At 36.7% G+C, this 24,130-nt stretch overlaps 2 protein-coding genes across 3 annotated transcripts; one reads left to right on the top strand and one right to left on the bottom strand.

The window, feature by feature from the left end:
- The first annotated feature begins 6,926 nt into the window (after positions 1-6,926).
- On the top strand, positions 6,927-12,494 carry LOC106415772 (non-lysosomal glucosylceramidase). 2 transcript variants are annotated; one of them, XM_013856545.3, is made up of 19 exons: positions 6,928-7,110; positions 7,644-7,713; positions 7,868-7,972; positions 8,161-8,217; positions 8,308-8,378; positions 8,502-8,601; positions 8,707-8,777; positions 8,889-9,016; positions 9,115-9,218; positions 9,289-9,342; positions 9,476-9,531; positions 9,621-9,659; positions 9,757-9,904; positions 9,988-10,163; positions 10,267-10,334; positions 10,437-10,509; positions 10,583-10,644; positions 10,752-11,958; positions 12,052-12,494. In XM_013856545.3, the coding sequence occupies exons 2-19, from the start codon at positions 7,672-7,674 to the stop codon at positions 12,341-12,343; spliced, it is 2,853 nt and encodes a 950-aa protein (XP_013711999.1). In that variant the 5' UTR covers positions 6,928-7,110; positions 7,644-7,671; the 3' UTR covers positions 12,344-12,494. The 2 variants fall into 2 exon arrangements, with proteins under 2 accessions (XP_048617696.1, XP_013711999.1); XM_048761739.1 differs by lacking the exon at positions 7,868-7,972 and having other exon boundaries at positions 6,927-7,110.
- A 1,117-nt stretch (positions 12,495-13,611) lies between these two features.
- Positions 13,612-18,048, bottom strand: LOC106415237 (far upstream element-binding protein 2). The gene is made up of 7 exons (XM_013855886.3): positions 17,704-18,048; positions 17,157-17,602; positions 16,885-17,070; positions 16,715-16,792; positions 16,580-16,651; positions 16,365-16,475; positions 13,612-14,954 (listed from the first exon to the last, which is right to left on the bottom strand). Exons 1-7 carry the CDS (start codon positions 17,906-17,908, stop codon positions 13,923-13,925), a joined length of 2,130 nt encoding a protein of 709 aa, XP_013711340.2. The 5' UTR covers positions 17,909-18,048; the 3' UTR covers positions 13,612-13,922.
- Positions 18,049-24,130: the final 6,082 nt, after the last annotated feature.

Genomic DNA, 24,130 nt, shown 5'->3' with positions numbered 1-24,130 from the left:
CAGGAACGTAAGCCCAACTTAGAGAACAAACTAGATCCAAATAGTTCATCCAAAAATTAATCAATCATTGAATGAGATACTTATCAGCCACTGGCCGTATTGAGTGCTCTATAGTCAATGAAAAACGTCAAGTTCTCTCTTTCTTCTTCACTAATAACACTGGACCAGAATATGGACTGCGGTTTGGACGTACAATGCAAAAGTTCGTCATTTAAGAGTCCGTTTCTTCCTTATAAGCATGTGTGTATTGATAATGACGAACACTAATGGGACCAGCTCCTGCTATAAGAGTGATAACATGTACTCAGTCACGCAGAAACAGAAGTTGGGCAGATTCTGCGAAAATTATCAAGTACATCTCCAATACGTGTTCAACCAGAATCGAAAGCTCAAAATATTGATCAGACATATTGACTTCAAAGAGCTCTGCTTGCAACAAAATTTCTCTACAAGTTCACCAAACTCAACTTTTTTTAGTTGCTTCACATTCACATTGATGCAAGGAATCATTGTCAAACAAATTTACTCGGTTGCCTTTGAACCTGAAAGAAAGCTCATGTATTTTCCAGTTCATCTCGCATTTATCGAGAGTAGTAAGCCAATCTATATTGTATCATGTATACTCTGCGAACTCCAAAATGAAGAAATCTGCTTTGTCATCCACTCTCTGAATCAAGAATGAAAATTGTGGGCAGATCCTCATTCTTTGTACCCATATTCATGTTCCCAACATAATGTTCAACTTCTTGATTTGTATTGTCTTGAGACGAAGTTTATTTTCCACTGAACTCTCTAAGAAGTTGTTATTGGCTCCACTGTCTAGCATCACAATGACTTGTATTTTTTCAATCCGCCCCCAAAACTTTGTTGTTATAGGTAATGGCAGTCCCAAGAACGAGAATAACGACAACTCCATTAACCTTGGGAGAACCATGTTCTCATCCTAAAATGTATTAAGTAACTCCTCATTCCAAATCTCTGCTTCTGATCCTTCTATTGTCGTCGAAAACTTTAGATCACATTTGTGACAAAGTCTCAGTCTTCTCTTTTATGCCACATCTCAGCCTGTGTTAAATGTCGTGGACCATTAATAACTCCAGATTTTTGACGTTTCATTGCGGTTTATCACTGTGTTGTCTTTTGTTCTCAATATTCTCATTAGCTCTAGTTCCCCAATCATAGTAATGTGTTATCAAACGTTGAGAATCCCGTGAAGACGACTTAGTAATCAAAACTGATTGAGTAAACGCTACACTAATTTACAAAATGCATCATCTTCCGTCTTATTCACTACATAAATATATTGTCTTAATCCTTAGGTTCATTCATCATTATAAATGCTTTCATTTCAGGTTGAGACCATATAAGAACACATGCTCTAAATTCTTCTAATCAATACCCTTGTTGAATTGAGAAAAAAGTCTCCCAAGGATCATCTTCTATTTTGCTTGTGAACCTTGTTAAAATTCTCCAAAACAAAATTGGATATATTTCCAGCTCAATCATGAACCAATTCCATATTCATCCCTCAGAGGACACAGATAACCAATCAAATCTATCAATAACCCAATTTTAAAAAACCTTTATGCTATGTTTATCCAGATGTTAGGCTAAGAACCATTACATGCTGATGAAGGCAACTATATCTTCTTCATCAAACTAGATTTGGTTTCTAACGAATTAGCATTTCCCGATAACCTAACTGAGTCATATCTATATTCTCATTTTGTACTTCCCCGTGTACCTGATCATCTTCATTTGATGAACTTGTGATGGACTTCACGATCGCTTTCTCGTTCGTCAACAAATTATCCAATTGATTGCAACAGCGTCTATGTTATGTAATCCATCAGCAATGGCAAATATGAGTTTGATTTCATTAACAAAGCCCAACTACCATAGTCACCGTTACTTTTTGTTTTAGTTTTTTGATGGTGTTGTATATACTTCCCATAGTGTTTTCGTTCTCCGCTATTGTTGATTTCAAACTTCTGAGATCAACCACTTACTGCATTAATTTGATAAGAAAATAGTTCTTTTCATTCACTTAACAAGGAGAAACATATAACGAATCCACCAAAAACTACTTCTCAGTGAATCGTTCCTCAACTATAAGAACACTCTCTTGATGACTGTCTCTCGTAAATATAATATCTCTACAAGCCTGAAGATCAAGTCAACAAATTTCTCAATGAAAACTAAACAACAACTCAGTAACGACTTACTATAGTTACAAATGTTGTAACTAACTTTCTTCTTGATCTTTCCATGTCATCCTTTATTCATTTGCCTATTGCCCACCACTATTACGTCAGCCGTCCTCTTCCTCTGTCATTATAAGCTCGTAAAGGTTTATCACCTGATGATCTCGATCCTCAAGTTATTCATATTTACAAATTTTAACTTGGGTGCGGATTGAATATCTGGATTTTTGAGGTATTTTTGATCCGGTCTGTTTCGCTCGAATAACCAATTATCCGATCTGATTTGATCCGTAGCCACCTGGATATCCAGAAATTTTAGTTTTTTAACCGAATATCCGATTCGATCCGTCGAAAGAAAATTAAAATAAATAAATAAATAATATTAAATAATAATATTTTACAATAAGAAATTACTTTTAAAAAATTCTAATAAATAATATAATCAATTTAATAAATAAAATGTTGCATAATTTGACAACAGGTCTCATGAGGATATTCTGGAGGTATCTAGGAAGTTACAAGATGCATACAAGGATGAAGAGGACTATTGGCATCAGAAAAGCAAGAATATGTGGTATTTATCTAGGGATCTTAACACAAAATTCTATCACGTTTTAGCTAAGCAACGACGGGTTCGTAATAGGATTGTGGGGCTACATGATGCTGCGAGAAACTGGATTAGAGAGGATAATGATGTGGAAAAGGTGGCAGCAGACTATTTCAAAGATCTATTTAGTACCACTTCACCATCGGAGTTTGGTAGTTTCCTGACAGAGGTAACACCGGGTATCACTCCTCAGATGAATCAACGATTGTTAAGGATAGCGACTGAAAATGAGGTTAAAGATGCTTTGTTTATCAAGCACCCAGAGAAGGCGCCAGGACCGGACGGCATGACAACTCTTTTATTCAACACTCCTGGCATATTATTAAGAACGATTTGGTTGAAATGGTGAATACTTTTTTGGTTTCAGGAGAAATGGATTCAAGATTAAATATTACTAACATCTGTATGATTCCAAAGACGGAGAGGCCTACAAGGATGACGGAACTGAGGCCAATTAGTCTATGTAATGTAGGGTATAAGATTATTTTGAAGGTCTTGTGTCAGCGATTTGTAGTAGGAAGGTTGATTTCTGATAATATTTTTATAGCTCAGGAAATGTTCCATGGATTGCGAACCAATAAATCATATCAAGGAAAGTATATGGCAGTTAAAACGGACATGAGTAAAGTGTATGATAAGGTGGAATGGGATTTTATCAAGGCCTTACTACAGAAGATGAGTTTTGATTTCCACTGGATTAAACTAATGATGGAGTGTATATCATCGGTTTAATATCGGGTTCTACTAAATGGTCAACCATGTGGTCTCATTGTTCCACATAGAAATTTACGTCAAGGGGATCCTTTATCTCCTTATTTATTTATTTTGTGTATTGAGGCTTTAATTGCAAATATAAAAAGGCGGAGAGAGGGCAAGAACTAACGGGAATGAAGGTAACCAGAGCATGTCCATCTATATCTCATTTTCTCTTTGCGGACGATAGCCTCTTCTTTTGTAGAGCTCAAAGAGAAGAGAGTCAAACCATTCTCAGAATTTTAAAGGAATATGAGGTAGTATCAGGCCAACTCAAAAATTTTGATAAGTCTTCAATCCAATTTGAACATAAGATTAAAGAATCTGTCAGACAGGAGTTAAGGGATATTTTGGGCATCCAGAATTTAGGAGGAATGTGATCTTACTTAGGTTTACCAGAAAATCTCGGAGGCTTCAAGATACAAGTTTTTAGCTTTGTACAGGATCAGCTAAATAATAGGGGCAACGGTTGGACTTTTATATTTTTCACAAAGGGAGGAAAGAAAGTGATCATTAAATCAGTGGTTACGGCATTACCAAATCATGTGATGTCTTTCTATCGTTTACCGAAGGCAACCGCAAAAAAACTGACGAGTGCGGTAGTACAATTCTGGTGGAGTCCAGGGGGAAACACAAAAGGCATGCACTGGAAATCATGCGACAAAGTATGTGTAAATAAGGATGAAGGAGGTTTAGAGTTTAAAGACATCACTGATTTCAACACACCGATGCTTGGTAAGCAGTTATGGCATCTGATAGAGAAGCCAAACACTTTATTTTCTCAAGTTTTCAAAGGTCGTTATTACAGGAATGCCTCACCCCTGGACCCGATTCGTTCATATTCTCCTTCATATGGCTGGCGGGGCTAGATCTCTGGTAAGCAAAGGACTAATCAAAAGGGTGGGATCAGGATCATCTATATCTGTATGGAACAATTCATGGCTCCCAACCACACGTCCGAGACCAGCTAATAAAAACCAACACAATTTCTACCCAGACCTCACAGTGGATTCTCTCATTGATTCCACTTCACGAAGACAGGCAATTCGGGCTTTGGTGGACCCACAAGATGTGAAAATTATAGAAAGCATTCCACTGAGTAGGACTCAGATGATAGATATGGATGGATGGCATTTCACAAAGAATGGTAAATAAACGGTTAAATCAGGATATCAGGAAGAATGTGTTTACCCAGATAAGGAAAGACCACCACTACTGTTTGGACCCACAGTTGATGTATTGAAGGCGTTTTGTTGGAAAATACGGTGTCCACCAAAGATAAAACATTTCTTATGGCAATTGGTAACTGGATGTATAGCATTCAAGAAGAATCTGCAAGCACGAGGAATACAAAGGGACATATGTTGTGCAAGATGTGGAGCCCATGAGGAATTGATAAACCATGTGTTTTTGAATGTTCTCCAGCACTTCAGGTTCGGGCTATCTCACAGATACCATCAAATCCAGCTCTTTTCCCAACAAGTTCTCTCTTCACAAACATGGATCATCTCTTCTGGAGAGTTTTCCCGCAGATGGATGATCATCAATTTGCATGGATACTATGGTACATTTGGAAAGGAAAGAATAATAAAATCTTCAGTAATCTGGACATTGATACTAGGGAAACACTCAAATTGGCAGAAACAGAATCAACACTCTGGGCTGAGGCACAGATATTGAACGAATAGAGGACAGTACCACACGTAGATGTTATGACCCAACCGTCAATTCTAAGAAGATGGTGTTTCACAGATGGTTCCTGGAAAGAGAATGATATATTCTCCGGACAAGGTTGGCTCAGGACTCTATAAGGATTTGATGGGCTGACGGGGGCGAGGAATGTTCGGGCTAGTCTTTCTCTTCTTCATGCGGAGATGGAAGCGCTACTATGGGCAATGGAATATATGAGGAACTTACGTCAGTTTCAGGTCACGTTTGCAACGGATTGTTCTCAATTGGTGAAGATGGTATCGGAACCAGAAGAATGCCCAGCTTTTGCAAGTTATTTGGAAGATGTTAAAATCCCGAAAGAAAGTTTCCTCCAATCAGAGATCATCTATGTACCAAGGACACAAAATTGAAAGGCGGATAGCTTAGCACGCAGTGTAAGGAAACAACCGTCTTTCGTCGTTCACATAGATGCAAATCTCCCGGTTTAGTTCACAGAGTCAGTATAAGTTGATGACAAAAAAAAGAATAATATTTATATAAGTTATACATAAAATTATTTAAATATATATATATGTATATATGCATATAACGGATTGGATTGGATCGGATATTCATTCCTATAAATATTAGTATTTATGATTTGTTTTGTTTCTTTCTCATATTGAATATTAGTATTTGTTTTATTTCGTAGAGTTACGGATATCCAAATTTTTTGGTTTGAATCGAGACGATAATAAATCGAATAAAAATTTACGAATATTTTATCCAGCCCTAGTTCTTGGGATCTCCTTCTCTAAGAACATGGAGAAGGTCGAGGAACCAGATTTTGAGTAGTTTAGTCGGATAAACATAGTTGTAAGAAACTAGCCAACGGACTGTACCAATCCTGGTACGAGTACACAACTCACGCGAAAGGTCATTTCTGTCTGGACAGAATCCGTGGGCTAGTCGAAGCAAACGTGCTTACTTTACATGTGTAATTCATAAATTATCGGATCGCGTGTGAAGCACTTTGCTAGCTGCGGAGACGCCTTGTAAAAGTTGAGTAGTTTGACGTTTCTCCACTAAAATGATTATGATTAAATGTGTTATCCAATCCAGGTGTCGCGATTTGATTAGCAATAGTAAAATCGTTATCCTATCAATTTCTAGACTTCTTTAAAATGCTTACTTGTCAAAATTTGCAAAGACGCATTTCGGATAAAACCGAAAAAGTCACAAACCAATAAGTCAGTGCTCCTTGTACTTTTTACCAGCTCTTTTTACCTACTACTTATTACCGAAAGGCCAACACAATTGTGATGTTCATTTCCACTTCAGTTATAGCTTTCTTCCGTCACATAATGTATGGAAGAGGCACATGCAAATGTAAATTTTCAATGTTTTCGTTGTTCTCGTAGTTGACTATATAGATATTCTATAGATGTAGACCATTACGGAATGTAAATTGAGATTGAAATTCCATAGAGAGTTTGGTACAGAATCCTTATTTTTAAAAGAACAATGGTAAAAAACAGAATGTTGATTCAGCGTGGAACTTGTCTACAAATGCAGAAGAATTTGACCGGTCGATGGAGAAAAATGTTATTTAAGTTAAATAAACGTTCATATGGCTTTTAATTAAATTAAAATTTAAAAGACGGGTCGACAACACACTTCTATGGTTATTAGTTTGCCCTGTAATTTAGTAATCACCAAACCCAGGCTATTGCGTGGCCCGCATGTTGTCTTCTTTTCTTTCTTCTTTCTTTGCTTCTATTTATGTTTCTATCTTTCCCCACCAAACAAACAAAAACAATCTACAGATACTTGTCCTCTTCATCATTCCTCTCTCCCTCTTTTTCCTCCGAAGAACTGAACACAGAAACCTTTTGGGTAATTTTCACTTTTTTTGTAATGTAACTGTAATCATAAAAATCACAATCTTCTTGTTCACTTCAATACGTAATCATCTCATAAGATTTATAGTTGCAAGCTTCTTTTTGCATTTGGTTTCTTCTGTGCATGTTCATAATTTTACAGCGAAACTTTAGCCCACTCCTGATCTTCCTATCTATTTTTTTTTCCGAAATAAACCAGTGTGCTACAGCTCCTGATCTTCCTATATGTTTACGGGATTGAAGATCTTATCTATTTTTATAGCATGAATGTTGTTCTTGCAAAACCCATGAAAGATTCCAGTTTTCTCATGCAAAAGCTTCAAGCTTTTTTTTTTTGTTTCTTGGGTTTTTAATTCTCTCTTTGGTAGACACATGTCCATGTTTCCTGACAAAAAAAATCCTTTAGCACCTGACAAGAAGCCAAACATATTAGCTTTTTTGTCTTATATCTGAGATCACTAATACAATTTTTTTTAGTTTGTCTCATGACCTTTTAACACTCTTTGTTTATCTCTGTTATGTGACCAGTGTATCTTAATCTCTTAGTAAATCAAAGATGCAAAACGGTCACACAGAAACTGAAGACCAGAACCAAATGGTACGTTTTATGTTTCTAGATCAAAACTGGCTATGTTCTGTTTCATTATCTTAAATGTTATGGTGAGTGTGAAAATAATTAGACATGGTTAATGTAAATGTAATATGGTCTGAAATATAGCTTCTTATTTGATCATGGGTCAAACTCTTTATAGGCCATAGATGATAAACTTCCTCCAATTTCATGGGAAAGGAAGTTAAATAGTCAAACCAAGACCCCATCTGAGTTCAAACTGACTAAACGAGATCATCTTCATCTGGTAATATCATCTTTCTCTCGATCTACCGTACTTTTTTTGAATAAAAGATCTACAATCAAAGAGTCTGAAATGAGGAATCCTATTTCTTGCTGTTCAAGTCATGCTTACCTCAGATGCTCTGTTCTTTGGAAATTAAAAAAATAATAATTTAAACCTCTTTTCCTCTCTCTGTTTTGGCTTTTCCAAAGTTTCCATTAGGCTACAGATTGTGGCGACACACCAAAGAAGAAGCCGCAAAAGGAAGAGTAAGAGATCTTTCACAATTTTTCTTATGCTCATAAACATTTGATGATCTTTGCCTTCATCAAATATTGAAAATCTCTCAAAATCTGCAGGCATCGATCTTCGACATCTTCAGAAAACACCATATAACAGGAGATCATGGTGTCCCTTTAGGGGGGATTGGGTATGAAATTCACATACACTTCACAGTTGCATAGAAAAGAAAACAATAATGTTCTCAAGTCTAAATATCATCTGTTGCAATGTATTAATGTACAAACCCGCGGGGACAAAAACTGTGTATCAGTGCAGGAAGCATTGGAAGGAGTTACAAGGGTGAGTTTCAGCAGTTCAAGTTATTCCCAAAGATTTGTGAGGAAGCTCCAATCCTCACAAACCAATTCTCTGTAAGCAACCAACCAACCAACCATAAACATTGCTTTGTGTTCTTTTGTTTGATAGGTTTATGAAGTATCCTTCTGATGCTTCTTGATTTTTCAAAATTTATATAGGTATTTGTTTCTCGCCCGGGCGGTGTGAAGCACTCAACTGTTCTATGTCCAACAAAGCCAGAAGTGATTAAGTAAGCCAAATCCATTTTTCTTCTCTTGTGTCTTCATTAAATCCCTAGTTACTGAAACAGAGTAAATATACAAATGATCTTAATATATGTTTATTGTATACGATTGTGCAGAGACAATGGAGGCTATTTGTGCAGAGGTGAAGCTCCAAATGTAGGAATTGATTCTTGGGATTGGAACATGACAGGGGAAAAATCCACCTACCATGCTCTTTATCCTAGGTCCTGGACCGTCTACGAAGGTATCTTGTTGTTTTGTAACCATGTTTACTTTAGATAAATCTATTGCAAATTCTTGATTTATGAAGGTTATGAATAAATGTGTGTAATTGATGAACAGGTGAACCTGACCCTGAACTCAGAATAGTTTCTCGTCAAGTCTCTCCCTTTATACCTCATAATTACAAGGAAACCAGTCTTCCTGTATCGGTTTTCGACTTCACGGTATGAATATTCAACATTATAACTTAGGTAACAACTTGTTCTGATTTGATTGTTTTATGTCATGTTTCAGGTGACTAATACTGGAGCAGAACAAGCAACTGTTACACTGCTCTTTACTTGGGAGGTAATCAATCTGAATACATAACAACTCTCCCATTGTTCATCTTCTTTAAGAGCCTTTGGGAGATTGGTTTTTTCTTTTTCTTTTTACTCTATAAGAAAATTTTGACGGTCCATTTGTTTCTGTGGTTGATTAGAATTCTGTGGGAGGAACTTCTGGGTTAACTGGACAGCACTTAAACTCAACAATAATGTAAGAAATTTTCATCAAATGCTGCAATAGATTTTTTCTATGTGCTTCTTTTACTAAATCTCGTTTTTTTTTTTAATGGAATCTTCTAGGGCAAAAGATGGAGTTCATGCAGTAGCTTTACACCACAAGTACAGACCATTTCCTCTGACTCTTTGATTGGTCTCAGTTTAGTGTTGGTTATTGGAAGATCTTGTGTTGATGATTGTAATGCAACTCATCTTGCAGGACAGCAAATGGACACCCACCAGTGACCTACGCAATTGCAGCAAAAGAAACAGAGGATGTTCGTGTCTCATCGTGTCCAAGTTTCTTAGTTTCTGGTACTAGCCCTAACAAAATCACAGCAGGAGATATGTGGGATGAGATTAAAAAGGTTATATTTCTTTAACCAATAGTCTTTCCTTATAACAATTTAAAAGAATGATCAGTCTTAACCTCTCTTTATCCACTCTTTAGAACGCATCGTTCGACAAGTTAACCATCAATGCATGCTCTCCATCAAAACCTGGAACTTCCATTGGAGCAGCCATAGCAGCAAAGGTGAAAGTTCCACCAGGATTTGACCGTACAGTCACATTTTCACTCTCTTGGGATTGTCCTGAGGCTAGATTCGACGAGAAAACTTACCACAGGTATGCATGCATGGTGTTACAACCCTATTAGACTTCAGGCCAAGATAAAGTTTCAGCATATAAAAAAACTTTGTTTCTAACTTGAAAACTTTGTATTCAATAGACGATACACAAGATTCTATGGCGGTTTAGGAAATGCAGCGGTGGCAATGGCTCATGACGCTCTTCTCAGTATGCAAACACTTTTTTTTTTCTTTTGTACTTAACTCTTAACTAAAAGTAAGAGATCATCATCATTATCTCATAATATGCTTTCTCCTTATTTGTTGTTAGACTTCTCCGAGTGGGAGGCTCAGATTGAAGAGTGGCAAGGTCCTATTCTTGCTGACACATCACTTCCTGAGTGGTATATAACTTCTGCTTCAATACTTTTTCTAAGTTCAGTTAAGCTGAAGACCCTAATCATAAATCGTTTTCAGGTATCGAACAACTCTCTTCAACGAACTATATTATTTCAACTCAGGAGGAACCATCTGGACAGGTAACAAAAATTGATTCATCCACAAACTCATTTTATCTGTAAAACTTTCATTCTTCTAAACCCGATTTTTCGATTTTTTTGTTTTTTTTTTTTCATTTTCTTGATAGATGGGTTGCCTCCGAAGCAAAGCCTCGATAGTATAGGAAGAAGAAAGATCTCTCTAAGCATATCAACCATAGACAATCCTGATTCAGACCAGAACAACATAGCCTTGGACATCCTAGGAAGAATCGATGCGGTCTGCTGGCAGATTCACGCTCCTCTATCCTCAAATGCTGCCCTCGGAACCACTATGGTTCAGCATACCGAAGAGAACATAGGACAGTTCCTTTACCTAGAAGGGATTCAGTATCTAATGTACAACACCTACGACGTTCACTTCTACTCCTCTTTCGCATTGCTCATGCTTTTCCCCAAACTCGAGCTGAGCATCCAGAGAGATTTTGCGGCAGCGGTTCTGATGCATGATTCCAGCAAGAAACAGGTCATGAGCTCCGGCGAATTCGTTACAAGGAAAGTTCTTGGAGCGGTTCCTCACGATATTGGTTTGAACGATCCGTGGTTTGAAGTAAATGCTTATAACTTGTTCAACACGGATAGGTGGAAAGACTTGAACTCCAAGTTTGTTCTCCAAGTTTACAGAGACGTGGTTGCGACCGGTGACATCAAGTTTGCGAAATCTGTTTGGCCATCGGTTTACACCGCCATCGCTTACTTGGACCAGTTTGATAAAGATGGAGATGGGATGATAGAGAATGAAGGGTTTCCGGATCAGACGTATGATGCTTGGTCTTGCACTGGAGTTAGCGCTTACTGTGGTGGTCTTTGGGTCGCGGCTCTCCAGGCCGGCTCCGCTTTGGCCCTTTTAGTTGGGGACAATGGGGCTGCGGTTTATTTCAACGCCAAGTATGAGAAAGCTAGAAGCGTTTACGAGAAGCTCTGGAATGGTTCTTATTTTAATTATGATAACAGTCGAAGTGGCTCGAGCTCATCAATCTTGGCTGATCAATTGGCTGGACAATGGTACGCGAGGGCTTGCGGACTGAAGCCGATAGCGAAAGAAGAGTGGATCAAGAAAGCGTTGGAGACGGTCTACGACTTCAACGTGATGAAAGTGAGAGAAGGGACGCGTGGGGCTGTCAACGGGATGTTACCGGATGGACGAGTAGACACAAGCACGATGGTGTCGAGGGAGGTTTGGGCCGGGACTACATACTCGGTCGCGGCTTGTATGATTCAAGAAGGGCTTGCGGACAAAGGGTTTAGGACAGCAAGGGGAATCTATGAGGCAGCTTGGTCTGACCGGGGTCTCGGGTAAGCAGCTCAGCTCATAGCATAATTATTTCTTTTCTTTTTGTTAGTTTAGTTCATAATGTTTGCTTTATGGAATTTCGTTCTTGGTTACAGCGTCTCATTTCAGACACCAGAAGCTTGGACCACAAACGACGAGTATAGATCACTTTGTTACATGAGGCCATTAGCTATATGGGGGATGCAGTGGGCACACACAATGCCACAACCTAATAGAGAACAAGAACAATCATTAAGGATACAAGAGGAAGAGGAAACGTCTGTGCTGTTTCAGCAACACGCAGGGTTTATTAAAGTGGCTCACTATCTGAAAACAACAAAGGGAAAAGACCACAGAAGCCGCCTCCAGTCTGCTTACGAGACCTTCCTCAGGGTAGTCCGCCTTTAGACCACAACCTAATAACGAGCCACCTTTTTTTTTGTCTCTTTTCCGTGTCGTGCTTTTAATGTTTTATGTTACTTTCAGTTACAGACATAATCAAGTGTTTTGGAAGTGTAATGGCAAATGTGTAAGATCTAAATTGCAATTGTTTAACTCCCTGAGAAGCAGCATAATGAAAACTAGATTAAGATATAAACGTTATATATAAAAATTATTTTATGTATTATATGTTCTTACATATTATGAAATAATAAATATATATTGAATAATTAAAAGTCAGTAACTATTACATATATAATTAAATTGGTGCGAACGTATAAATCAGTTTTATTAATCCAAACATTTTAAAAAAATATTTGATAGGATATGTAATTAAATTTAAATGATATTAACATACATAGTTTATTTTTAATATTAATGTCTATTTCTTTTTTTTAAAATGATGTCTTCTACTCATATGTTTTTTTATCATGTGTATTTTTAATAGCAAAAACTTTAAATTACTGATAAAAAAATTTTCATTGTGGGATTAATAATTTTAGTAATTGATAATTTAAAAAAATTTAACAATGTTAGTTCAAAATTTTATCAAAAAAATTATTCAAAGTAAATTTTGAAACTAAAATATTTATTTATTCAATTTGGTTTATAGTTTAATTTAGAATGATATATATACATATATATTTTAAATCTTAATGATTAATTAAATTAGACTTTTGTTTATATGATTTTGTAATCATTTGTATTTTGTCATAAAAAAAATTTTAAATTATGGATCACAAAATTTGAATGTGAGACTTTTAAAAGTTTTAGTAATTTATAGTCATTTTTTAAAATTCAAAATATAAAATATACAGAAAAATCTAAATTTTTATAATATGGTTATTGTGTTTTAAAAAAAATTATTTTAATAGTTTTAAATCAAAAAAATTTGATAGAAGATACATTTTTTTAATTAGATTTTTATTATTCAAAATCATTAATTATCATATATATTTTACCTACATTAGGTAATTCCGTAATCTTTATTTAAAGAAATAATAAATGACATTAATAATAAATTTATGGTTAGTTTAATAAAAAACTTGTTATATAATTAGATGGACCAACCTATTTCTCTAATAATTCTAAGAATCATCCTAGTGATGACATGTGGCTACAGAAAAAAAGTTGTAATGTTTCACAAATAATATACAGGAGATGTTTTTTTTTTATGAAATGGCTTTCGAACCTAACTATGTAGGCTGATGAATACAAAACCTTTGGGGCAAGAATAACAAAAGAAGATCAAAGCTTTTATTTTAGGAACCCCTTAAAGAATAGCAACAGTAAAAGAGTAACAACAACTTAAGGTTTACTCAGATCGCAGTGCAAAATGTAAGGTGGAACAGAGTCATGCGCCATTTAGATCCACGATAATAAGACGAGATACCAAAGATTAATAAGAAAACACTGGGGCTGTCTAATTCAGGATGTGCAGTTTAGGGATACAAGTCTAATAATCTGAGGATACATGTGATCTTCTAGCGAGACACATCACAAGCCTAGTCTGCATCATACTGATTGATTTGAAGGAACAACGACTTCACTGTGCTGTTCCTGGAGCAGCTGCATAGCCTGCTGGCTGAGTTGCAGACTGATCATAGCCCGCCTGAGCAGGTGCAGGCTGGGAATAAGCGGTTTGGCCAACAGGTGCGGAATATGCTGATGCGTTTCCACCTCCATAGCTAGGATACTGAGAGCCGTAGCCGTAGTTTCCATTGCTCTGAGCCGGGGCATTACCATAAGACGGCTGTGTAGAGGGATATGAGCTATAACCACCGGTTTGAGGTGCTTGCCCATATCCACCTGAAGTTTGCTGCACACCAGAAGCTGGCGGAACACCATGCTGTTCATAAGCTGGGGTAACTGCTGCTGCCTGTGTACCATTATAACCATCGGATGGTGCTGCAGAGCTGTATGAAGGGTAAGTTTGCTGACCAGGAGTACTTGATGCATAACCATATTGCTGTTGTGGTGGAGCCATGTTTGCACCATACGATGGTGCTGCTTGAGGTGGACCTTGGTAAGGCACATCAACAGAAGGTGCTGCTGGCCTTGGAGGCCCATATCCTTGCTCGGCTGGTCCTTGCATCCCATAAGGTCTACTTGGCTGCTGCATTTGGTGCTGACCACCGGCCGGTGGATAGCCCTGTTGGTATCCACCATAAGATTGCTGCATAGGAGGATTATCATAGTTTGGCTGATCATACATCTGCCCATAATTCTGCTGACCACCTGCCTGAGAGTACGGAGCAGCATGGTTGGGCACAGGACCTGGATTTTGAGGTCCTTGCCTACTGTAATAATCATATGGACCAGAATGTGGAGGCCTTTGTTCCCAACCAGGACCATATCCACTCCTCGGAGGCATATGTTGTGGAGGATAACCGCCGGAGTTGGGAGGTCTGTAATGTGAACCATGAGACGGGTATGGTCCACCATGATGATAATTGTATGGCATTGAATGGGGCCCATGAGTACCACGTGAACCACCCCATTGAGGCGGACCACCGGGTCCTCGTGGTTGGTAAGCAGGCGAGTTATAACTACCAGAATAGTGTGATGGCCTTGTATCCTGCAAAATATACAACCATGAAACCTTCATTCAGAGACAGTAAATAGAACATGAAATCTCAAACAACTGATAGAACGAAGAGCACAGAAATAACAGCTATTAATCTGAACGTTGAACGAATTGTGCAACAAAGCAGCTAGGGTTCGTGGCATATCATAAAATCTCTAAGTTCACAAAAGAATCCAAAAAGAGGATCCGACTAAGAACAGAGCAACACAGCAAGGAATTTCATCAAAACAGGTCATAAGCAGATGACATTCAGAAACATGACACGTATTAAAATTATTCTATGACATAAAAGTGATAACTCTACAAACAATTCAGCTGTCAGTAGCATTCCAAACTGTTTCAAACTGAAGATGAAGCCCTGGCATCAACTTAGTACCATAGCCTATGTGAAACTGCAGTATATGTTTGATACAAGAAATTAAAGCTGATCATTTACAGTATCCACAATGGTGTCATCAGGCTCCCCTTTAGTAGTTCCATGGTCATTCAAGCCTATCTAACAAAAAGGTGCTGTAATATATCCACGCTCACACTAAGGGCTTGAAGTTTCAAAACAGAAAAGCAGCCTTACCGACTACAAGAACCTGCAAGCGTGAGTGACAAATGCCAAATACCTTCATCCGTAGACCTGGGTAACGTCTATTGTACACCAACAAGGCAATGCTTGCCCCAATTGAAAGGTAATGGCCACATCTGCATTTTTAAAGCCAACACCAATTCGAGTTCTGACACTTTTAACTTAAAGAATCATGGCAATCGACTGGAGGTCGGAACATATGATCTTCTCAACAAGAGAAATAATACACATATTTTCTCAAGATTCCTTATCACAGCAGCATGAACCAAAGTACTCTTTTAGGACGTCAACATGCAGCTAATCATAAGATTAGGGGAGCCACCATATATTTGCACTGAAGTTATTAATTAAAACAGCAGGCTTTGCACATATTTAAAGCAGAAAAATCAGGAAACAAAAAAACCACAACTAAAGTCATTATTCCCCCAAAAACACAAAACTAATGTGAATCAGTGAAACAAGAAAACAGTGGTTAAGGTAGTGTACCGATAACTGATCATAGGTAACAAGCTATTTCTACAGAGATTGCATGGGCCAGAGCATTAACAAGCAAAAATGCCTATTTAAATTAAAGAACATAGCAGGAACATTTAGCAAACACAGAGTTATCACCACATTACCTTTGTAGTTGAATAAGGGCAGATTAAGTAAAAACAAACAACAGGATGGGATTATCAAACACATCGGTATACCAGAAAATAGATGGACCAGCACCAATATGAATGAGAAAACAAAACAGTTAAACAATCACATGTTTCAATTTCCATGGTTGCAAAAACTAAAAGCAATGACATCGTTCAGAGAAGTAACATCAGAAGACAGACCTGATACATGACATCCTTTATCAACGCGGTAGCTATATCAATTTGCCTTTTATCCCCAGAAATACGAACAGTCCTTTCCTTAGAGCCATCGCCTTCTTCAAGTGGTATTAACTATATGAGAAGTATATTAATCAGTTGCAACACAGAATAAGCAAATATTTTCACAAATTTTCTCGGTACTCTGAATACAATCAATATTAAATAGAAAGGACAACCTGAATCCGTGCTCTCGACTTTGTCTGCATGTTTTTGATAGTCTCCCCGCCTCGGCCAATGATCACACCAACCTGTCGAAGATGAATTAGGTATCACTTAGAAAATGGCCACGCAGAACAATTACCAGGGAATACCTTATCATTTGGAACTTTGATCTCAATTTGCTCTGGGGCCGCTCTTACAAAAAGGGCAGGTACACCTCCTCCTTCAGACTACGATTGCAGCAGAAAAAAAAAACAAATCTTAGCTCAGACAGCAAAAACAAAAGTTGTAAATTAACAAAGAAACAAAGACAATTTTCAACCTGTGCTATAACTTCATTAATAAGCTTCTCTGCTTTCTCAATAGAAGCAAGATTCCCAATTATCTCCACTGGTCTTAAAGCTGCATTTGGATCAGCCTCAGAATCCCTCCGGATTTGGATTTTGGCACCAGAACTGAGCTGGAGATTCCGTACCATCTCCCCACCTTTACCAATAAGCGTGCCAACCTGCAAAAGTATGTGAAGAAAATATAAAACTCAGTAAGATAAGATTCATTGACAAAAGAGTCAAAGGGGAAACTAAATTGAACCACCTTTGAACTCGGGACTTCTATTTTGCGAGTTGTGGATTGGGTGTCGTCAACCTCCTTATGAGAAGTGCCACCACTGACTTCTTTACTTCCATCGCCAACCTCTTCATGAGAACCACTGCCGTTAACTTCCTTACTTTCTTCAACAGTCTGCTCCTGACAACCACCAGCATCATCCACTACCTTGCTTTCGTTTTCAACTTCTTTCTGAACAAGAGCATCATTCGCTTCCTTACTAGTGTTCACCTCTTTACTTTCTTCAACAGAAACATCCTGGGAGGTTGTAGCCTCAACAGAAGCTGGTTGGTTATCCTCAGTCTTACCATTATCATCCATCTTATCTACGGATTCCTCAGCCTGATTGGGCTCCTGCACTTTCTCAATTAGACTATTACCAGTTCCCTCTTCTTCACCACTCTCTTGTTTTTTTTCTACAGTTCCTCCAATACCTACACCAAAATGTCAAAACACAGACCAATGAGAATGCATGTTTACTCCAAATCTGATTAAATACTTCATGGCAACGAATCCAAGAAATAAAAACATATACCTAACCCATCATCGGCCTTGCCGTCGAGCTTGTGTCGCTTCGCCTGAGAATAATCAGATGCTTCTTTCGCATCATCAACAGAAGCTTCGTTAGAACAATCAATCGAGCCGGTATGTTGATCGAGGATCTCCGATTCGATATTCTCAAGCTTGCGCTTGTGGTCGGAAGGCTGCACAGGGTAAGCGATAGTATCTTCTTCCGCCATGACTTGAACGGAAAAAGCAAGAAACGCCGCCTCTTTTGTGATGAATCGGCGATTTTGAGACGCTAGGGCTTCGGAGACAGTGAGGGAGGGTAAGGGTGGACGGGAAGTGGTGACTTTTGTCGGCAGTGGATTAAAGGCTTTTGTTATAGTTTCAATTTCTATGTGGGCTTTTTAGTAGGCTTATTTGTGGGCCATCATTTTCGTTTTTTCATGGCTGTATTTTTGTTTCAGTTAATATTAAGCGCAGTTTGTTTTTCATATAAAAAATTTATATAGATTTTAATTTAAAAAATATTAATTTTTAAAATAAAATAATTTATTTAATTTTAATCTTATTTTAATAATATAGTATTCAATTATTTTTTATAAATTAAAATGAATATTTTAAAATAATAAATATTTTGTTTGCAAATAACATTATTTTTTATTCTAATATATCTTATTGTAGGATTCAGTCTGCCTATGGAGACATAATAAAATAAAATAAATAGTATAAATATATCTCGAATATGCAGTTTATTCACAATTAAAAATAACATCAAATCATTATTTTTACTACAATTTTAATTATTTACTTTATTATTTTTGTTACAAAAGCATATATTTGGTTCACTATTAATAAAATCACGAAAATGTAAATGAGTTTTCAAATATCTATTATACTTAAATTCTGATAATAATTGGAATCATTTAGTTGAATTTTTATTCGATTGTGTTAAACACATAAAATATGACTAACGGCATTGTCCCCGCGCTTGTGGACAAAGTTCTTGTTTCATCTCAATATTTGCTAGGGTTATTGTGGTTGTGAATTTTGCGTTTTGAGTTATTTTCAAGTTTTTTTATTGTTATAGGGTTAGAGTTGTGATGATGAACTGTGTATGCATTGTTCTCTACTTATGAAGGACGAAATTGTGTTAATAATGTGATTGATATAGTTCGTGGTGTTGTTTGTTGTGTCACTGAGACTTATTGTTTGTTTCTCTTTTTAATTTGTTTCTTGTACTGTTGAGAGTACATAAATTATATTAAAGTTGCTGAGAGTACATTTTGTTTCTAGATATTTTTTCTCCAGTTTAGTTGTGTGTATTAAGTAATAATTTTTATTATCCTTATTATGTTTGTTATATGTTTTTATTTTATTTTTAAACTTGTTGCTCTAACCGAACCTTTAAAACAAATACATGAAGACTTGTAGGAATAACTATAAAATGAGTGACAGTTCTGAGTATTTGGGCTTTAATGAGTTTTAAACGAATTTATGCATTTCTCATAAGAAGACAATAGTATTGGCATGTTGACATTGGGCATATAAGCTATTTTTATAAGACAAGAGTAGTGAGCAGGTGGAGATGTTGTTGATGCCTTTGTGTCTATCGGGATTGTCTCTTGGTGTAGCTGTGTTTGTTTATCTTTTATTTGATGGGTAATATGTAAACAAAAATCATTGTTAGTAGTATTTATCAGAGTTCATAATTTACTCTTGTTTTTTGTTTAGGTAAGTTCACTGATTTTGGTTGTCGTCTTCGTCTTCTTCGTTGCGAAAGTAAGTTTGTAAATTGTTAAATAGCTGGCCGTGTAGTTTGTATTTTTTTAGCTGGCTTGATGTATGTGTCGTTGAGTTTTAGTTGAGGTGATTGGTTTGGTATATTTGTTTTGAAGTTTATTTCTACGATTAGACAAAAAAAAGAGGTAATCATTAATGATTCGTCTTTTTTGGAATTCTAGTTTTTGGTGTTTTGATTGTTTGGGTTGTTGTGGTTTCTTTTAAGCTGTAAAATAAAAGTTTGTGTAAAATTAGTTTGATAAGTAAGGGAGATAAATAGACGATCACAAAATAGGAAATATTTTTGATTATTAATGTTAGCACAATATAGATAATAATATAAAGGAAATTGTGTGTTGATTGTTTCTTACGGATCAATGAGGAGACGGATAAGGACTCGAGTTGTTTCTTTGGTAAAGTCAGATCCCTGGACAGAACGGATTTGCCCAACCACATCTGCAAGTTTAAATATCAGTTATGATATCGAAACATAATATAAACCCAGATGAAATATGATAATATACCTGAGAGTTATAGGTTTGTGTTCGCAATCACTTGGAAATTGTCGAACTGTCTAGTTATGACTAGAGATTGATCTCAGGAGCACCCGTGATGACTTCATCATTAATAGTTGGTGAGATGAAACGAACGAGGAATGGATTATCAGTTATCTTGTACATGCTTGAGCACATAGCAACCTCAAAACGATCGACTTTCACAATGGAACCGGCTTTCAAAGATGACATGTAATGATTAGCACGTCCGGCGGGAATAAACCCATGAATCACGGAATCTGCAAATAATATTATTCAACAAAGAATCAGGAAATCAATTTAAAACAATTATATTAAATAAATGTGATAAATCGAAGATTAACTTACCTTTTCATCAAGGAAGAGAACTGTGATTCCCATAAACTCACTGTCTTTCTTGAAATTCAGGGAATCCCATAAGCGAGGAGGTTAGAGGCTATGCTCTGACTACTACGACCAAGACGGAGAGACTCGAAGGATGAGTGACGGACGCCGGGGACGCCGGTTTGAGGAACTGGAAAGGCAGAAAGAGACATTTTCTAGAAGATGGTTAAAGCTAAGAGGAATCAATGAGTTTTGTGGAGATGCAAATTGGGTTCATCAAAGATGAGAATCATATATATAGGGTTTAGAGAATGACTACAAATCAGGAATATTTATGATCAAACGATTTAAGATGGGGAGATGAAAAGTTCGCCGGTGAAAAAATAGATTACGAACAGACATACGGTGCAACTCTATAACTCAGACTTGTCTAAGACAATGATGAAAAGAACCCTAACTCATATTAAACAAATACAGTTTACAATATGGGAAAACTATAATTGTTTTTTTTTTCATATAACGTGATGAATCTCATTTAAAAATGAAACTGATAATACACTTGTAGGCCCGACCCACAGAAAAAACCGAAGAAGCAAGGATTTCCGGCTTTCATAAACATATATTAGTTTCAGCCATCAATGTATAAAGTATCATTTAGTTTAATGGTATAAATGTTGATGTTTATATCTCAATAACCCGGGTTCGAACCATGTGCTTGACATTTTTTCACACTTTTTTAAAGTGGGACCCACAAAACGCTGACGTGGCGCGCTGAGGAGAGAGCAAAAACTCAATCATTATTATAATATAGATTTTTTCCCGTTTGGTTTGTTTCTTGAATTCAGTAAAACTTATTTAAATACATTTTCTCTTAAAATTTATAATTTCAATGATACAAAAAAATAATATTTTTTTTTTGTCATCAACAATACAGACTCATACTGGCTCTGTAAAGCAAATCGGGTGATATGCATCCATGTGAACGACAAAAGACGGTTGCTTTCTAGCACTACGTGCTAGACTATCCGCCTTTGAATTTTGCGTCTGTGGTACATAGATAATCTCTAATCGGGTGAAGCTCTCTTTTCAGGATCTTGATATCTTCCAAATAATTTGCAAAAGCTGGCCATTCTTCTAGTTCCGAAACTATCTTCACCAATTGAGAACAATCCGTTGCAAAAGTAACCTGAATTTGACGTAAATTCTTCATACATTCCATTGCCCAGAGCAACGCTTCCATCTCCGCATGAAGAGGCGAGAGAGTAGCCCTAACATTCCTCGCCCCCAACAATCCATCTAAACCTTCCAAAGTACTGAGCCAACCTTGTCCTGAAAAACTAACCCCCTCTTTCTACGAGCCATCTGTAAAACACCATCTTCCCGGGATCGACGGCAACATCACATCTATTGTTTGTGGTGTCGTCCTCTGGTCATTCACTACTTGTGCCTCAACCCACAGTGTTGATTCTGATTCAGCCAATTTAAGCGTATCCATAGGATCCATATCCAAATTACTGAAAACTTTATTATTCCTAGCTTTCCAGATGTACCATAGTATCCATGCAAACTGATGATCCTCCATCTGCGGGAAAACTCTCCAGAGTAGATGATCCATATTTGTGAAGAGGGAGCTAGTTGGAAAAATAGTTAGATTTGATGGTATATTCGAAAGAGCCCAAATCTGAAGAGTTAGAGGACATTCAAAAAACACATGATTTATCGATTCCTCAGGAACTCCACATCTTACACAACAAATATCCCCTTGAATCCCCCTCGCTTATAAATTCTTCCTTACTGCTATACATCCTGACACCAATTGCCATAGGAAGTGTTTTAACTTTGGTGGGCACCGTATTTTCCAGCAGTAAGCCTTCAAAACATCAACTGTGGGACCAATCAGTGTTGGTGATCTTTCTCTATCTGGATAAATCCGCTCGACCTGATATCTTGATTTGACCGTATATTTTCCATTTTGATACAAAAAAATAATAAAGATACACTAGAAAGATAATCTAGGCTAGATAAGCGGCATGAAACCTAAATACTAATTGTTACTCTTTATTGATATACATGTTTATTTAAATTTGTACATGTTATTATGTTTGAAACCGAATAAAACTTGTTATCAGAATACATAATTTAGGTTTACAAAAACATTGTATTGATTAATTTTTCATGCCTTTCTCATATATAATTGATTTATTATACATTAACAATTATATCTTATTATTAAATATATTTTTTATTGTTATTTATTAGAAATTTAATTTTATTTAAAATTAAATAATTTTATATGTAAAAGTTAAAATATTATTTTACTACACATCCAGATTAAATAACATTTAATTCTAAAAATTATCTATTTAAATAGGAAATTTAATTCATTATAAATATATTACTATAACTAAATTTATTAGTTATATTATTTTTAAACTGATTCTATATTTTCTGGATTATGATATAAATTGATAAATGATATTTGTATTATTCTTAAATTAGTCACATGTATTTAAATTATAAACTACAGTTCATATTTATTTAAACCAATTTATATTTATGTAATTAACTAATTATTAAAACTAAATTTTAAAATGATATGATATAGATATTGATGATGTTATTTATTACCAATTATATGGACGGCCCAGACGCATGTACGGACGTTTTTTTTTTTTTTTTTTTTTTTTGACATCAAACGGCCATTCTATTACTCAGGCTTGAGGTGGTCTGGGTAACCAGACCGGAATAGAACAACCAATGAAAAGTAACTCCCTATGGAAGGATCTAGCATTCTTAGCCAAAGTCTGAAAATTGATTTCTCGCTCGTGGAACATGATTGATGCTAAACTCCGGGAAGCATATCCGTAGCGTCTCTATCCTCTCCAATTCCGTCGCAAAGCTAGGCCACGCATGAGGATCATCTAACATTGCGATCAGCTCCTTACAATCCGTCCCAAAGCGCTGGCATGTTGAGTGTTGTAGCATATTCTCCATTGCCCACCGTAGCGCTTCTACTTCCGAATGCAAGGCTGATTCACGTCGAGGAAGATTCTTCATCCCCATGAGCTGAGTATTTCCGTATTGTCCATCCAAACCCATCCAAGTCCACTAAAGTTGGCAGATGTTGTCCAAGATCCATCCAGCAAGCAAATATTACCCAAGCTTATGACTTGAGGGTTCTCTATATTAGTCTCTTGTACCATAGGTTGTGCCACATCGTTCGCAGCAAACCAGGCCTGACATTCACTCTCTGCATAGCGGACTAACTCCAAAGGATCTCTATCTATCCCTTGAATAGTTTATCATTCCTAGCTTTCCAGATATACCAAATTATCCAGGGAAAAGGATCTATGTCTTGTTCCGGCTCAATAATAGAGTTTTTTCTCCAGAATAGGTAGTCCATTTTGGCGTAGACACTTGGTAGTGGAAATATCAGGGGCTTGTTGGGGTTGTCGATAAGGTCCAGCTTGTAGCGCTGGCGGGCATTCAAAGATAGCATGTGTGACTGATTCATCCAAATCTCCGCATCTTGGGCAATAGTTATCACATCGCATATTACGTCTTGCTAAATTCCTTGTTACTGCAACATGCCAAGTCAATAACTGCCAAATAAGATGACATATTTTCGTAGGCGCTTTTAACTTCCAAGCAAAAGCTTGAAGCTTGGTAATACTCGGTTCCAATATCTCATGTGCTTCTGCCGTCTTCAATAGATTCTGGGCCACCCAATATCCAGATTTAACCGAGTATTGGCCATTCCTTGTGTTAGCTCCAGCAAAAAGTATCGCGCCGGTGAGATGAACTTATGGCCAAACTCCT

This window comes from Brassica napus, chromosome C6 (assembly GCF_020379485.1).
Source record: "Brassica napus cultivar Da-Ae chromosome C6, Da-Ae, whole genome shotgun sequence".
Taxonomy (NCBI): domain Eukaryota; kingdom Viridiplantae; phylum Streptophyta; class Magnoliopsida; order Brassicales; family Brassicaceae; genus Brassica; species Brassica napus.
The sequence above is the reverse complement of the archived record's forward strand: the minus strand, read 5'-3'. Positions and strand labels throughout refer to the sequence as shown.

Bases quoted from the DNA above. Each gene is read 5' to 3' on its own strand.
- LOC106415772 (XM_013856545.3), top strand. From the start codon at position 7,672: ATGCAAAACGGTCACACAGAAACTGAAGACCAGAACCAAATG. The intron at 10,335-10,436 runs GTATGCAAACAC...ATTTGTTGTTAG, and splicing joins GGCTCATGACGCTCTTCTCA to ACTTCTCCGAGTGGGAGGCT. The intron at 10,510-10,582 runs GTATATAACTTC...AATCGTTTTCAG, and splicing joins GACACATCACTTCCTGAGTG to GTATCGAACAACTCTCTTCA.
- LOC106415237 (XM_013855886.3), bottom strand. From the start codon at position 17,908: ATGGCGGAAGAAGATACTATCGCTTACCCTGTGCAGCCTTCCGACCAC. The intron at 17,071-17,156 runs GTGGTTCAATTT...ATACTTTTGCAG, and splicing joins TAGAAGTCCCGAGTTCAAAG to GTTGGCACGCTTATTGGTAA. The intron at 16,793-16,884 runs GTTGAAAATTGT...CTGCAATCGTAG, and splicing joins TTAATGAAGTTATAGCACAG to TCTGAAGGAGGAGGTGTACC.